The sequence below is a fragment of the Ostrea edulis genome, chromosome 1, assembly GCF_947568905.1.
Source record: "Ostrea edulis chromosome 1, xbOstEdul1.1, whole genome shotgun sequence".
Classification (NCBI taxonomy): Eukaryota; Metazoa; Mollusca; class Bivalvia; order Ostreida; family Ostreidae; genus Ostrea; species Ostrea edulis.
This window is the reverse complement of record NC_079164.1, coordinates 61,299,040-61,315,626: the sequence shown is the minus strand read 5'-3', so window position 1 is coordinate 61,315,626 and position 16,587 is coordinate 61,299,040. Positions and strand designations below refer to the sequence as shown.

General features: G+C 35.6%; 2 protein-coding genes across 2 annotated transcripts in view; one reads left to right on the top strand and one right to left on the bottom strand.

Moving 5' to 3' along the window:
• LOC125648707 (beta-catenin-like protein 1) overlaps positions 1 to 1,944 on the top strand; it is an 18,047-nt gene extending 16,103 nt beyond the window's left edge. The window contains exons 13-15 of the mRNA XM_056155731.1: positions 945 to 1,163; positions 1,283 to 1,355; positions 1,492 to 1,944. Coding sequence (XP_056011706.1) covers positions 945 to 1,163; positions 1,283 to 1,355; positions 1,492 to 1,580 — 381 coding nt within the window. The 3' untranslated portion in view covers positions 1,581 to 1,944. The remainder of the gene's footprint in view (positions 1 to 944; positions 1,164 to 1,282; positions 1,356 to 1,491) is intronic.
• LOC125648718 (chromosome transmission fidelity protein 8 homolog) lies at positions 1,837 to 16,587 on the bottom strand. The gene is made up of 3 exons (XM_048875725.2): positions 16,508 to 16,587; positions 8,384 to 8,504; positions 1,837 to 2,193 (listed from the first exon to the last, which is right to left on the bottom strand). The coding sequence occupies exons 1-3, from the start codon at positions 16,528 to 16,530 to the stop codon at positions 1,960 to 1,962; spliced, it is 378 nt and encodes a 125-aa protein (XP_048731682.1). The 5' UTR covers positions 16,531 to 16,587; the 3' UTR covers positions 1,837 to 1,959.

Genomic DNA, 16,587 nt, shown 5'->3' with positions numbered 1-16,587 from the left:
GCGATATACTACTGAAACTGTTTGTCAACACAACTCCTTTCAAACCACTGAATATCATGTAATTTTGTATTTAATTTAGGCATACTGTTTAAATTCTGGGAGTTATGCCCCTTTTAAACATAGAAGTTTGACCATTATAAACTATTTTGTGCAACTTGTGAAACCGGTTTTTAAGCCACATGTAACTGAAATTTTACACAACTGACTTCTCTAATCAATATTAGGTATGACCTAAGTGGCGCCATCTAGCTACCATGCACTATTGGTGTTGTGAAAAAAGTACAGGTTAGCAGAGGCATAAGAATTTGTTGTATTTTAAGTGTGGCATTACCATTCATTATTTCTAGCATTGTCATTCCTTTTGGGGTGTTGGGTAAGTGAGCTTGCTCACTTTTCTTTCATTATCTTTTTTTTCCGTTTTTGATAACTGTTGACATAAGATTGCACACTCAGAATATTACATGAACTCAAATAGGGGATATACATGTTTGCTATTATGCAATACTTTCTGAATGCTTGTTATCGTTAGTTTGGGCACAGCTAAATTAATTATGACGAATTGTTGCTCCTAAAGCTAGGTTTTTCTCCATCTGTCAATCAGTCAGCTTGTCTTGTTTTTCCTGATCTTTGTTTTGAGATTGAAATGTGTGTGTGTGTGTGTGTGTGCGTGCGCGCACATATATATATTACTGTGAATATTCTGTTGAAAATAACTTTTGTAATGGTTGATTCATATTTACAAGTTATGTCCCCTTCCACCTTTTTAGTATTTAAAAATGTTTTTGGGGCCCATGTACAACTTCATCATAACAAGTTTCATGTAGTATTTCAATTTCTTTATCAAATATTCACACCAATCCTCTCCTGACCAAGATAAATTAATGAGTTCAGCCAATAGTTATACAAGTATGAACAATTATATATATATTTCTTTTTATTGTCAGGTTGAAAGATTGTTAGAGCTTCATTTTAAATACCTCGACAAGGTTCGACTGATAGATACCGACATAGAACGTGAAAAACATCGCCTCAAGATGAGAGGCGAAGACATGGACGAGGAAATGGAAGATGAATTCTACATCAGAAGACTCGATGCGGGTTTGTTTACACTGCAACTCGTCGATTATGTCATGCTGGAAATTAGTGCCACTGGAGCTTCTTCAGTAAGAATTTTATTGACTTAGCATTATGTTATATTGTAATGCAGACAAAATATGAATTTGATTTAGTATGTTCTGTACACATACTTTTGCTGGAATTGTGGCCTATGTTTTACTTTTAGATTAAGCAAAGAATAATGCAAATTCTGAATATGAGGGGAGGATCAGTCAAGTCTATCAGAAGCATTATGAGGGGTAAGTGTTACCGAGATTCTTAAAGTTACTGCAAACTATATGTCTTTTTAAAAAAAATTACGAAGTATTTTACTCGAACATTACTCTTATTCATGATGTTTGAAATACCAGTACATGTACTCCATTTTATTTTTAGAATATGCAGGTAATATCGGTGATGCCAGAGATCCAGAAGCCAGAGAAAAAGAGCAGAACAGAATAATGCAGCTGGTGGACAAGTTCTAGTGAAAAACAATTAAACTGATTTTAGCGATACCTGAATAAAAATTTCTGGAAACATGCTTCTTAAATCCGTGTTCCAGATTGGCAGACTTCGTAGAGCTGGACAAGTGTAGTTTCAGTATCAAGGTTAATGTGCATGTAATTCCAATCCATGCAGACCTCCAGAAAGAAAACTCTGTAGAAGAGCTGAGAGTGTGCTCAGTTTTGGTCAACATAGATCATATCATTTCCTGGACCAGATCAGTGTCATGACTTCGAATTCAACATTTCTGAAATTTATTTGTATAATTGCAATTTGCAGTTTCATGTACATATGATTGTATGAACACAGTACATGTGGATATTGAAATTAAATTATAAAGAATACTATGGGCGTAATATATCACAATTTCTTGGGTATGTTAGCAATGATAGGCTTTGGTCTCTGTTTGAAAAGTAGCTTTTTCTTGATCAGGGCTTTCACTACGTAACTGGCACCATTCTCATTTTCAGCATGTCTTTCCTCTGAAATGTCAACTTCTGGAGAATTTTCTTTCACTATAACAGCATACGGCTTTTCGAGGTCCACAATTTTTCCATACAAAATATGGTGTCCAATGATAAGTACAGGGATATTCTAAAAAAAACAAAAAAACACAATCAGAAATGTTTCAAAAACATGTATGCCTCCCTCCAGTGCAAAATTGAAAAGGCTTATTATATACACAAGTATCATTTAATTGATAGTAGTGCTAAAACAATTCAAGATATTGAGCGCACAATATCTTTCTATGCCTAGAGTGGATTACTTTTGATCATGTGACCTCAAATTCAATAGGGGTCATCTAGTCCTTCGGATGTACAAAGTTTGATGTAATTCTTGCAAATGATTCTCAAAATATATGTCCAGTTTAATCCTTCAACATGTGAACCAAAAATCAATAGGGTTCATATACAGTACTCCTTAAGATGTACCTGTGTACAAAGTTTGATGTCACGTAAGGAAAGGGTTAAGATATTGAGCAGACAAGATGTCTGGAGTGGATTGACCTTTGACCATGTGACTTCAAAATCAGTGCAGTTCCTCTACTTGAGATGTACCTGTGTAGCACCAAGTTTGATGTCTGTCAAGCGAAAGGTTCTGAATCTCAAAATCAAACCAGTTAAATGTAAAATTGTACGTTTAATAATGAAAAACAAAACCACTTTGATTCATCATCAAATTATTTATTGACAAAAAATATTGTTTATATTTCTGGTAGCGACTTTCACTTATAAATACTTTCAGATGTTTTAATAAGGACAAGGTATAAGAACTGAAAATGATAAAAACTTTCTTCATAAATAGTTACCTTCATGTAAGAGTTTACCATAACTAATTTTGTAAATGTTTAAAGGATTTAAACGAACCATTGTTGCTTACATGCATAATTGTTTTGCCCATATGATGAATTTCAAAAAAATTTATGTCAAGATGGTAGATTGTTTCTGCTAGAACCTGCACTTTTACCTTATTTTAACAAAATATCTGGAAGACATGAAATGCAGAGGAAAGATCAAAATGCTCTTTTCAAACAACATATACCTCTTTGTTTTTCAAACTGTTTAAAAAGCTATCTGCATATAAACAATAAGAGTTGTCTGAAGCCAACATAGCTCGCCAGGAAGCATGACTCTACTTAACCTATCATTCAAAAGGTTAAAGTTTTTGAAAAATAGGTCAAAGTCCTAGGTTACATGGTCAAAGGGTTTGATACCATATCAAAGACCTGGTCTGACATGAGGCATCTAAATATCAAACATCAAATCCCTATCCCCTTGGTTCATAAGATATAGCCAAGGTTAATGTTTTTGAAAAGTAGGTCAAAGTCCAAGGTTTATAGTGCTGGTAACAAAAGAAATGTCCTCTGATGAGGCATCTATGTTTGAAATATAAAACCCCTATCACTCTCGGTTCAAAAGATATAACCAAGATTAAAGTTTTTGAACAGTAGGTCAAAGGTCATTAGGTCAAATGTCATCTACCAAACAAAGGTCTCCAATAAGCATCTATATGTAAACAAGAGATGTTTGTAAAACAAATATGCCCCCCATGGTGAAAAATTGAAAAGGGTTATACACACACACACATCATTTAATTGAGAGTAGTATCATCAATTCAAAATCTTGAGCAGACAATATCTTCCTATGTCAAGAGTGGATTGACCATGTGACCTAAAAATCAATAGGGGTCATCAACTCCTGAAGATGTACCAGTGTACCAAGTTTGATGTCTGTTAAGCAAAGGGTTCTCAAGATATTGAAGGGACAGTATATTCCTATGTCCAGTTTGACCTTTGACCATGTGACCTCAAATTCATTAGTAGTCATCTTCTCCTGATGATGTACCAGTGTACCAAGTTTGATGTCTGTCAAGCAAAGGGTTCTCAGGATATTGAACAGACAGTATATTCCTATGTCCAGCTTGACCTTTGACCATGTGACCTCAAATTCAATAGGGGTCATCTTTTCCTGAAGATGTACCAGTGTACCAAGTTTGAAGTCTGTCAAGCAAACGGTTCTCAAGATATTGACCGGACAGTATATTCCTATGTCCAGTTTGACCTTTGACCATGTGACCTCAAAATCATTAGGGGTCATCTTTTCCTGAAGATGTACCAGTGTACCAAGTTCGATGTCTGTCAAGCAAAGGGTTCTCAAGATATTGACCGGACAGTATATTCCTATGTCCAGTTTGACCTTTGACCATGTGACCTCAAAATTATTAGGGGTCATCTTTTCCTGAAGATGTACCAGTGTACCAAGTTCGATGTCTGTCAAGCAAAGGGTTCTCAAGATATTGACCGGACAGTATATTCCTATGTCCAGTTTGACCTTTGACCATGTGACCTCAAAATTATTAGGGGTCATCTTTTCCTGAAGATGTACCAGTGTACCAAGTTCGATGTCTGTCAAGCAAAGGGTTCTCAAGATATTGACCGGACAGTATATTCCTATGTCCAGTTTGACCTTTGACCATGTGACCTCAAAATCATTAGGGTTCATCTTTTCCTGAAGACGTACCAGTGTACCAAGTTCGATGTCTGTCAAGCAAAGGGTTCTCAAGATATTGACCAGACAGTATATTCCTATGTCCAGTTTGACCCTTGACCTTTGACCATGTGACCTCAAAATCATTAGGGGTCATCTTTTCCTGAAGATGTACCAGTGTACCAAGTTCGATGTCTGTCAAGCAAAGGGTTCTCAAGATATTGACCGGACAGTATAGTCCTATGTCCAGTTTGACCTTTGACCATGTGACCTCAAAATCATTAGGGTTCATCTTTTCCTGAAGATGTACCAGTGTACCAAGTTTGATGTCTGTCAAGCAAAGGGTTCTCAAAATATTGACCAGACAGTATATTCCTATGTCCAGTTTGACCCTTGACCTTTGACCATGTGACCTCAAAATCATTAGGGGTCATCTTTTCCTGAAGATGTACCAGTGTACCAAGTTCGATGTCTGTCAAGCAAAGGGTTCTCAAGATATTGACCGGACAGTATAGTCCTATGTCCAGTTTGACCCTTGACCTTTGACCATGTGACCTCAAAATCAATAGGTGTCATCTTCTTCTAAAGATATACCAGTGTACCAAGTCTGATGTCTGTCAAGCAAAGGCTTCTCAAAATATTGAGCGGACAGTATATTCCTATGTCCAGAGTAGATTGACTCTTGACCTTTAACCTTTTGACCTGAAAAACAATAGGGGTCCTCTTCTTTTTATAACCAACCCACATATGAAATATCATTACAATCAAGTGAATGGTTCTCAAGATATTGAGCGGACAACTCATGGTCTACCACATGGGGTTAAGACCAGCAGTTTGACCTTGACCTTTGACCACGTGACCTGAAAATCCATAGGGATCATCTACTCTCTACGGAAAGCCTCTGTATCAATTTTGGCTATTATTAAGCAAAGGGGTTAAAAGATATTAAGCGGACAACACAAGGGCTTAACCAGAGATTTGACCTTGACCTTTGACCATGTGACCTGAAGGTCAATAAGGATCATCTACTCTCCAAGGGCAACCCTTGTACCAAGTTTGGTAGTTATCATGCATAGGGGTCAAAAGTTATTGAGTGGACAACACATGGTCTACCACATGGGGTAAAGACCAGCAGTTTGACCTTGACCTTTGACCATGTGACCTGAAAATCAATAAAGATCATCTACTCTCCAGGGGTAACCCCTGTACCAAGTTTGGTTGTTATCAAGCAAAGGGGTCGAAAGATATTGAGCGGACAACACATGGTCTACAGACCGACCGACAGTTGCAAAACAATATGCCCCCTCTTTTTCAAAGGGGGGCATAAAAATGAAAGCCTATCCCTATTACTCCTAAAGATATAGCCCAGGTTAAAGTTTTTAAAAAGTAGGTCAAGGTCACTAGGTCAAAAGTATTGATACCACAACAAAGGTCTCTATATGAAGCATCTACATGATGTGACTGAAATATGAAAACCCTATCCCCCTTGGTTCAAAAGATGTAGCCCAGTTTAAAGTTTTTAAAAAGTAGGTCAAAGTCCACAGTAAAGGTCACTAGGTCAAACATCTTAGTACCAAAGCAAAGGTCTCTTCATGAGGCATCTATATGTGAAATATCAAAACCCTATTCCCCTTGGTTCAACAGATATGTTTTAAAAAGTTGGTCAAAGTCCAAAGTCACTAGATCAAGTCTTGGTACCAAAATGAAGTTCTTTTCATGAGGCATCTATAAGTGAAATACTCTTGGTTCAAAAGATATAGTCCAGGTTAAAGTTTTTTCCTTAAAGTGTGACGCCGACACCAAGGTCATGACAATAGCTCTCCAGTCAGTTGTCCCGGCAAGCTAAAAACATTATTCTCTTTCAATAAAGTAAAACACACTTGCAACAAACACATTTTAAGTGAATTCATGTGTATAATGAAATGAATTTTCATTCCCATTGGTAAACAAAAGTATGAAATGAAAGAAAGCAGAGGTGAGCAAGCTCACATACCCCATGCTCCATTAATGCTTGACAATGCCTCACATAATGAATGGTAATGTTATGCATTACTGCAAGAACAGGACAGAAGGACTCAAAATTCTAAGTTCAATAGGGGCATATCTCCCAGAAAAATTAATGTATCAGAATTTTCTGGGAATATGCACATCTACACAGTGTGTCCTTATTAACTACAATGTTTCACGAAATTCTGTTGAGCGGTCTCAGAGGAGTTGCGCTGACAAAAACAAGACAGACGGGCTTGAAATTCTAAATTCAAAAGGGGCACAACTCCCAGAAAAATGAATGAATCAGAATTTCCTGGGAATATGCACATCTACACAGTGTGTCCTTATTAACTACAAAGTTTCACAAAATTCTGTTGAGCGGTCTCCAATGAGTTGCGCTGACAAGAACAGGACAGATGGGATCGAAATTCAGGATAGACGGCTCGAAATTCTAAGTTCAAAAGGGGCATAACTCCCAGAAAAATTATTGAATCAGAATTTCCTAAGAATATGCACATCTAAACAGTGTGTCCTTATTAACCACTAAGTTCCACGAAATTCTGTTGAGCAGTCTCAATAGGAGTTGCACTGACAAGAACAGGACAGATGGCTTGAAATTTTAAGTTCAACAGAGACATAACTCTTTAGTAAAATGATTTAATCAAAATTTCCTGAGAATATGCACATCTACACTGTGTGTCCTTATTAACTACAAAGTTTCACAAAATTATGTTGCACGGTCTCAGAGGAGTTGCGCTGACAAGAACAGGACAGACAGGCTCGAAATTCAAAGTTCAAAAGGGGCACAACTCTTAGAAAAAATATTGAATCAGAATTCCCTGGGAATATGCTCATCTACACAGTGTGTCCTTATTAACTACAATGTTTCATGAAATTCTGTTGAGCGGTCTCAGAGGAGTTGCGCTAACAAAGGGACTGACGGACAGGTAAAAAACATTATACCCTTCGCAACTTCGTTGCGTGAGGTATAAAAATATTGCATTATATAACACCATGCTTACAATGATTTAAAATCGGCTGTCCCGGACATTGCGGTATAACTGTCTTACTGTAGTTACATGGCGTATCTGAAGTTCTGTTAAACTACAAGTTCCTGACTTATAAAGTTGTTAAACACTTAGTCGAAGCTGAAGTTCTTACACTGTTAAACTACAAGTTCCTGACTTATAAAGTTGTTAAACACTTAGTCGAAGCTGAAGTTCTTACACTGTTAAACTACAAGTTCCTGACTTATAAAGTTGTTAAACACTTAGTCGAAGTTGGACAACAAAGAAAAATATATCATTTCAATCAATATATTAGTTCTTTAATTTGGTTCCCAACCCAACTGTTGCTTATAATAATGTACAGACAAAAATAACAACATTGTTTTCAACCCAATTGATTATCTTTCTGTGTAAGTTCTGTTCTGAAAATCATTGCTTGTATAAGATGGTTCTGGTGGGAGAGTGTATGGTGGTCACCCACTTAATATGTAAGATGGTTCTTGTGGGAGAGTGTATGGTGGTCACCCACTTAATATGTAAGATGGTTCTTGTGGGAGAGTGAATGGTGGTCACCCAGGGTTTTCTCTAGGCACTCCCAGCTTCCTCCCACACAGTGACCCCTCCAATCTAATATATATATATATATAGGTCTGTACTTTAGTCAGATTGTGACCCCTCATGCAAACATTGGTACAAAACCAGATATTGACCCCATTGGAAATAACCCTTTCATGGGTTTATCCTGGCATTTAACATCTACGGTAAGCAAAATAAAGATATTTTTTAATTTATGTAATTCACCTGTTTTGTAAAATGTAAGTCTCCAACAAATTTTCCACCCAGAGGGACAGGCTGTCTTGTTTCTAGACTTCCTTGAAGATCCACGATTGCCCACTCTGGACAGTCCTGATGACTGTCTGGCCTGTCATAATGAAAACAAGAACATCAGTGAAACTGATGGATGCTCTCTAAACTGCATCTAACCAATGAAGTACTTCATATGACAAATGATTTGCACAATGAAAAATAACTGTTGAAATAAAAGGGATTTTTTTCATATAAAAGGTATATGTTCTGAGTGACCTTGACAAATTGACCTTTAAAATTTCTGAAAGCCATTTTGTGTTATAATAATAATACCATATTTATATAGCACCCTTTTCATACACTATGTACGCTCAAAGGTTATATGATCAACACCTGTTCAAAAACTGTTGAAATAAGAAACTTTTAATTTGTTCTGACCTTGACCTTTCCAAAATGACCTGGGTCCAAAAGTCGCTGTCCCAAGGAATATTTGTGATGAATTTCTGATGAAAGGTTTAGAAGATAGAAGCTTGGACTGACACATCGGAGACTACGCTCCCCCGAAAAATTCCTTGTGACAACCCGGAAGTGTAAGCTTTTCAAACAGTATGAATCACCAAATTCACATGCATGACACCTGATACATGTATAAAGCATTTCTTTGCGATAAAACATGTTCAGTATTCTTTAAAATACAGAGTTGACAATCGACTCGGGTGAGGACATTTGTAGAATTTTGAGTCGGAAAGTCAAAGACTAAAGTCGCAGAGAAAACATACATACTGCTATGACATTGACAGAGAAAACATACACACTGCTATGACATTGACAGAGAAAACATACACACTGCTATGACATTGAGTCAAAGGCTAAGGTCACAGAGACACAAGATGTCACAATTGACATTGTCCACTGTATGACAGACCATATTTGAATTTTATTCAGAATCAATGAATATGTAAAATGTTATGGTGCGCTAGCTTTATTTTTTTTCAAGTGAGTTTACTATTTTTAGTGGAGAATGTTATTTGTCTTTTGATACCGTCCCCTAACGAGTTTCACTGGCGCGATTAGCTTGCCTCATGTACAGGACATATGAATATTACGATTGTGACATCGAATGTTTGAATGTTTGATATTTAAACTGTTAATTGGTTTGTTGTGAACATGTTTTCAGCGTGTCATTACTTTTGATACCGTAGTCAGAGGTATTTTGTTAAACTGAGCTTACCTCGTGTACCCGTGTTTTCTGTTTACGTTGTGACGACCGTTTCCCATAATACATTGCGCATATTGTGCACAAGTTATTATCATATAATTCATTTGCATTATTTCTGTAAAATAACACTATGGTTTATTGTTTTATAGGCAATGATGTGTAATTGCGGTGTTTGAATTATTTATTTATTTATTTTATAGTGTGGGAATATTTAGTGTGGGAAAGGGGGAGGTACAGAATGCTCGGTAGTTTTCTACGCAACACATTTGATTGGTCGCGTTTCATGATGTCACGATATGCAACGTAAGTGCGAGTGGTTGCAGACTTTATGCAGTTGATCATTTTACAGAGTGCCGAGAGGGTGTGTATTACTCTGTTTGCTTATTTCCTAAGTTTTAAGTAGGGAAAACTTAGTGGGAAATTACAAGCTATTGCTTATCAATTAACATTCATGAGAGTGGTCGTGATTTGTTTATTATAAGCGTTATATAGGGCTTTAGCAGCGAGTGCTAAGAATTTATATGTGGTTTATATTACTGGTTGAGATTACCTGTTAATATAACCTCGGGTTTTATTTTATTACTGGTTGAGATTACCAGTCAATTTTATTATATTACTGGTTGAGATTACCAGTCAATTTTATTATATTACTGGTTGAGATTACCAGTCAATTTTATTATATTACTGGTTAAGATTACCAGTCGTTATCACCTCGGGTTATTAATATTATTACTGGTTAAAAACCAGTCTCTTGAATTTAAGTAGTCTTCCGAACTCATTACTGGTTAATTTACCAGTCACTTGAATTACTGGTGTATATTTCCAGTCCATGTAACACAAGATCGTAAGTTCGTAGAATTCTCATTTATTTAAATTGCTATAAATCTCAGTAAATATGTGTTCAGAATAAACTTGTTATTCATTTAAATTACAAGACTTGATTCTTCTTTCTTTTAAAAAGTTCTATTTATTATTTCAAAGTTCCAGTGCGTTAGTAGTCCGATGACGTTACAAATACATCAAAGTGGAGAGTGGTTAAAGAAAATCATATTTGGTACAAAGGCAAGTGAAGGAATAATCTTGAGGCACAAGGTCACGGTTACAATAGTTCAAAGGCAATTCTAATTCAGCATCAATATAGCAACATTACATCCTGGGACCTGTACAGAGTGTAAAGTACTGTGCATGTAGTATAAAATCTGACTTGAGATGGAGTGATCATATTAGCATTGTGGTAAAGCCATTAAGACCCTGGGCATTCTGCACTGTAATATGAACATCAGCTCGACATCTGTAAAGAAGAGTCCATACAAGTCACAAGTCAGACCTTTACATTGTGTATCTGACACCTGTCTGGGACTTGCTCAGCCAAAAGGACACCACTAGACTTGAAATGGTCCAATGACGACCACACACATGTGTTTAATATAAAGCATGGCAGTAGGTCAAGTGTGGTCCAGTGGAAAATATGATCCATCGATCACCTAGATTGGCACTCACTAGTCACTCGAACAATGTATACAAGCAACATTATTTTAGAAAATTGTGCATGTCAGATCTAATTCTAGATTCCTTTAACTCCTACACCTGCTTTTATATTGTGACATGTCCCCCACATATGTCGCAATATAAAATTGGTGGTAAGAGTCAAAGGAATCTCCAATTATACAGTTATTTAGGGTATTTCGGGTCACTTTTTACATTTTTACTGCAGTAAATAAAACTAACATGGTTATTATCGGTTGTTGGGTATTATTGGGAAGTACATTTTCCGAGTGAATAGATCTATAAATCGATTTGGGTTTACCTTTGATAAAATGACTCTAACGGGAGTTGTACTTGGACCAACGATTTGGAGTATTGCCAATCTCTACCCAGAGTTATCGTTCCCGTTACGCTCCACTAATACCTCTGTCAACGTCTAAAAATCATATCAAAACGTACTAAAACTAACTTAGCATATTAAACTGTAATGATCATATCTAAGCAAATCAAACACTTGTCTGAATTTTATAAACGCAGAAGCTGGTAAATATGAGACACCTGAGCGAATTAAAAGGTTTTATATAAATATTCATTCATCCAATAATACTAGAATAATCATGGAATTCGTTGTTTTTGTGAACTTACTCTAAGTTTTTAAGCTTAACACTAAAACTTGTAAAATCCTACTTTATAATGCAATAGGTAGAAATAAGTTTTGCCAAGAATCTTGACATTCAGACGTTGACAGAGGTGTTGTAGCGCAGCATAATACGCCCTCTGGTGAGAGATTGGGGTATTGCGGGTCACTTCCGGTTATTTCGAGTCACTTCATAAAAGTATATAAAATCTAAATAAAAGGCTTGCTAATATCGTTTTATGACCATGATTAGGTAGTATTGCTATAAGGCCATGCAAATTTGTAATCTAGTTCGTCGGATGCGCCGCTTCTATTTGTAACAAATCCAAATTATAATATTATCAAAAAATAATATCCGCCCGCGTGTTCAAAAATATCCGTAAATATTTTTTTTAAGGTTTTACAACAAGCGCACAAATAACCTTGATGTATATGCTGAGAAATGACAGAAGCGCGGCTCTCGAGAAATTTCCTAACAGTGTAATACGGTTAAGTTATTCATGATGTCTATCTTAATGTGTACGATACTTCATAACACTGGATTGGAAGTTGTTCCTTATGCTGGAATCGAACTGGAAGCCGATGAAACTTTTGAAGCGCTATTCAATGCCACTATTTAGAGAACATTGACAGCGTATGATTGATTGTTTGATTAGCCTATATATTGATTGAAGTCTCTCTTGAGAATATTTCACACACATGAAAGACGTTACCGGTGACGGGCTGCAAAATTTAGGCCTATGTTCAGCACTTATGGCACTGAGGGATCTTTATCGTGCCACACCTGCTGTGACAAGGATCTCAGTTTTTGCAGTCCTATCTGAAGGACCACCCCATTTATTCGCCTCTTACAACAAGCAAGGGGTACTGATCGATGACTATTTTAAACCGGACCGACAGTTAACGACAAATTCACAAAAGGTTTGGTGATGTCCTATCAAAATTCAAGAAAATGCTCAAAGCGATGCAATGGATATTGCATTTGCAATGAATGTCAAAACTGGATGTGTCCCTAGCAATATGCATATCTCTGAATCGAAAGTTTGTAGAAATGAAACTTAAATAAAATTCTTGAAAAAGACCTTATCAGTTAATGTTGCAAAGTACATGTATTAGGTATAAAGAAAATAAGCCTTTGAAACCTGAAATACTTCTTATTTATTGTAAACTATATCAACAAAGTTGAAAAATATTAAGTTTATGTGGTAAACAAATGATATCTGATGATTTTAGATCTTTATTTTTAGCCGCCCGCTTTTTAAAATCACACGTAATTCAATTAAAAATATTTATATTTCTTGTATTCGCTCGCCTCATAATTTATATCTCCAAAATTAAAAATAATATTTGTAAAATAATTTCGCCCTCTCGCCTCACTTTTTTTGTTTGAAAATCCGAAGAACTATTTTACAAATTGGTGTGGCCTAATTTATTTTTAATTTTGTCAGAAATGTATTTTTACTGGACAAATGGCTTACGTTTTAAGTTGATATGCACACGCGATGTAACGTGAGCGGATCAAGCAGACGGACCAAAAAAACTATCGCCTCCAATTTAAAAGAAAAGACACCTTTCGTTATTTCACAAAAAATAATTGAAGTCATTTTATATATTCATTTGAAACAATGACTACTAAGATATCTTTTAAAGTAACAATAAAAAAGGTAATATTATATAACAAAATACATCACCTTTGTATTAAAAGATTAATTGATGTATATTGTTTAACGAATCTTTCACTCCTATGCTGATATGGTAATGTATGTATGAAAAAAAAAAAGACTAGCATGCAAAACCCAATATAACAAAAATATTAAAACTAACGTGAATCAAAAATGAAACATTGCATTATTTGGACTCATATAAAATAAATAGTGATAGATATATACATGTATTCCCCCCTTCTCTCTCTCTCTTCTTACAAATTATGGAACATGTTGCTATCTGGACATTATAAATCTGAAACAGTTTCTCTAGCTCCCACTCTCTCTAAAATGTTGTATACGTTGTATATTCTCTTTAATAAATTGTCCAGCTTTGAAACACAAAAACAGAAACAAAGTATATACTTAGGCTTAGTATATAAAAAAAATTATTTTAAAAAAATGGAACATGTGGTCTATTTTTGGACATTTAGGAATTGATTTTCTCTTTATATGTGTACAATATTTTTTATTTCACCAGCATATAAATAATCTAGATAAAAACATCTCATTCGTGCAACAATATGAATTGTGATAAAGACACATCATTTACCAACTTCTTCGGCATATTTTCAACATGCTGTTGAATAATGTTTAGTCAACGCACCATGGAAGCTTTAGAATCATACTAAAAGTTGTATTTATAGAGGGACTTCCTACACCTTCCACTTTTTTCACCATAGGGGGCCAGAGTGGAAAACTTCGCTTTGGTTCACCAGTACATATGTAACGATTGCAGAAATATCTACTCCAGCACCCATCACATACATGTATGCCAAACCTCTTGGAACATATCCACAGGGAAGACCTTCTATATCGCATAATTTGCGACCCCTCTCTTCATCAGTTTTAACATTTTAAAAGTGTTCTGGAACATTTTCTGGAATCCAAACTACATTTGCGTTTCTTTTTTCCCTCTTAGTTTTTCCCATAATTCTACAAATATTTAATTCATGTGTAGTATTATTTATTGTCCATAAGCTACCTGTACGTACCTTCATAGCTATATAGATTTAGAAACATTTTATTTACCTTAACTTGTCATGAATCTTTCCAGTAATATTTCATCTGTCAATCACTGTTGAAGTTGAAATTTCACAAGGTATTTTAAATACTTTTTAGAAATTCTACAATGCTTTATAAGGCTTGATAAAGATATATTGTATAGCTATATTGTTAAAGAAAGAGACTGAAGTGGACCGTGGCAGCGATAAGATGTCTTTTGTTACATTGAACAGCCAAAATTTAATCGTAATTAATCAATTTTACAATCTATAATTAATGATAACACATTTTCTAAATATAAGAATGAAAATGTATGTTGTAAACATCAATATGCGGCACAGCAAAGACTCGACGAAGATGTACCTTTTAAAAGGCACGTGACCCGAAATACACTAAATCGAAGGGGGTAAGAAATACGCTATTGACTCCAACGAATTTATTGTAATTAAGTTTAGTAAAGTTGCATTCGAAAGTGTATAAAATTACCTTTCCAGCAGTATATAATATGTATTGTTTCGTCAATCGTAACAGTCACAACATCGATGAAAATAACAATGTCTCCGTTTTGGACACGCAAAATTCTCCGATCGCGATAGCATGCCAATTAATCAAAGTGTTAATTATGCTGTTTATTTTTAGTATTTCACTTGTTAATTGTGTGAATACGTAGAATAAACCTTCCTGGACGTGACTGCAACAATATCTTCTTTTTCATTCACGTTTAGTGTGAACTGTTACTGAATAAACCCGACGACTCCCAATAATCGGGGTGACCCGAAATGACTGTACATGATCAACAAATGTGGATGATAAACTCCACCAGTACATCAATTAGACATTCACACCATCTCGCTTTCCAAATACCATCAGGTTGGAATGAGCGAATGACTACTGCAAATACTCATTCTTCCTTTGTACCATCAAAGAATTGATTAGTCTACCAACTAAGAATTGTGTCAGCCGAAACATTCGCTGCAGATCTGTATAGTTCTGGGTATAAATATTTGGACATACCAGAGATTGTCCCAAAATTTCCCCAGAGATCTACAGCTACCGAAAGTCGGAAACACTTAAAGCCTTCATGTGTTCGCCTAGTCATTGAAGTGAAAGCACTCTTTTAAACTTTATACCGAGCAAAGCTCGGACGGGCCAAAGGCCCGTCCGCGAAGCAAGGCTCTAAAGGTAACACATATGTAAAAGAAAAGTCAAAATCAGCAAAAGAAAAAGAGATAATCTCTATATACGTTCACTGAAATTTTCGTGATCCATATGGGCGCCATCATTTATTTTTTCATTACCTGCTTCAACAGTTATTCGTGTTTTATTTTGAATGCCAATAATAGAAGACTCTGACGTGCAATTCTAATTTAAACACTCAGTTTGTTCAAAGTGAATAGTATAATTATCATTGTAACAGGTTTTAGCACATAAATACATATAAAACCGTAATACGACTAAATAAATGAACGAGTTCATGAGTTTCTGAATAAGAATATACGATAAAATTACTGTTACTTTTTTACCATTTTGAATTCATTGGTTAATTTTGTTTAGTTTTAACGGCCTTTTTCATTGCATACGGAATGTATTATTGTTGTTTATAATTGTTTGCTTTGAAAAAGAGAAAAAAGTCGAGGCTAAATGTGACGTCACGATGCACAGTTTACGTCGCCTTGCGTTTTATTCCCCGCGTTCAATGAATAGGCGGATCCCGTAATACTGTTGTCCCCATATAAACCCCTTTAATACTGAGATGTTACTGGGTGTTTAGCGCAAGGAAAATGTCATTCAAAAAATATATTTTTAAATGAATCATAATCTACCGTATTATGATTACTACTTGGGATACTCCAATGACCATTACATTTTTTGCTCGGTCCAACGGTCACACCGTATACATATTACCATCTTACATGCTCACGCTCACCGTCTGTCAAATGTCAGACAGGCAGAAGCAATTAAGCCCCTGTGCTTTTCAGATGTAAAAATCCACGCAGTGTTCCGTGACGTACTTATCATTCTTAGATAAATATTATTGTAACTAAGTTTCATAGCGTAAACATACTTACATCGTTATCAACACTTGGACCATTTTCAGATGATTTTGTTTACAAACTACTGTAGCATTTCCCGCTATTTTATTGTAAAA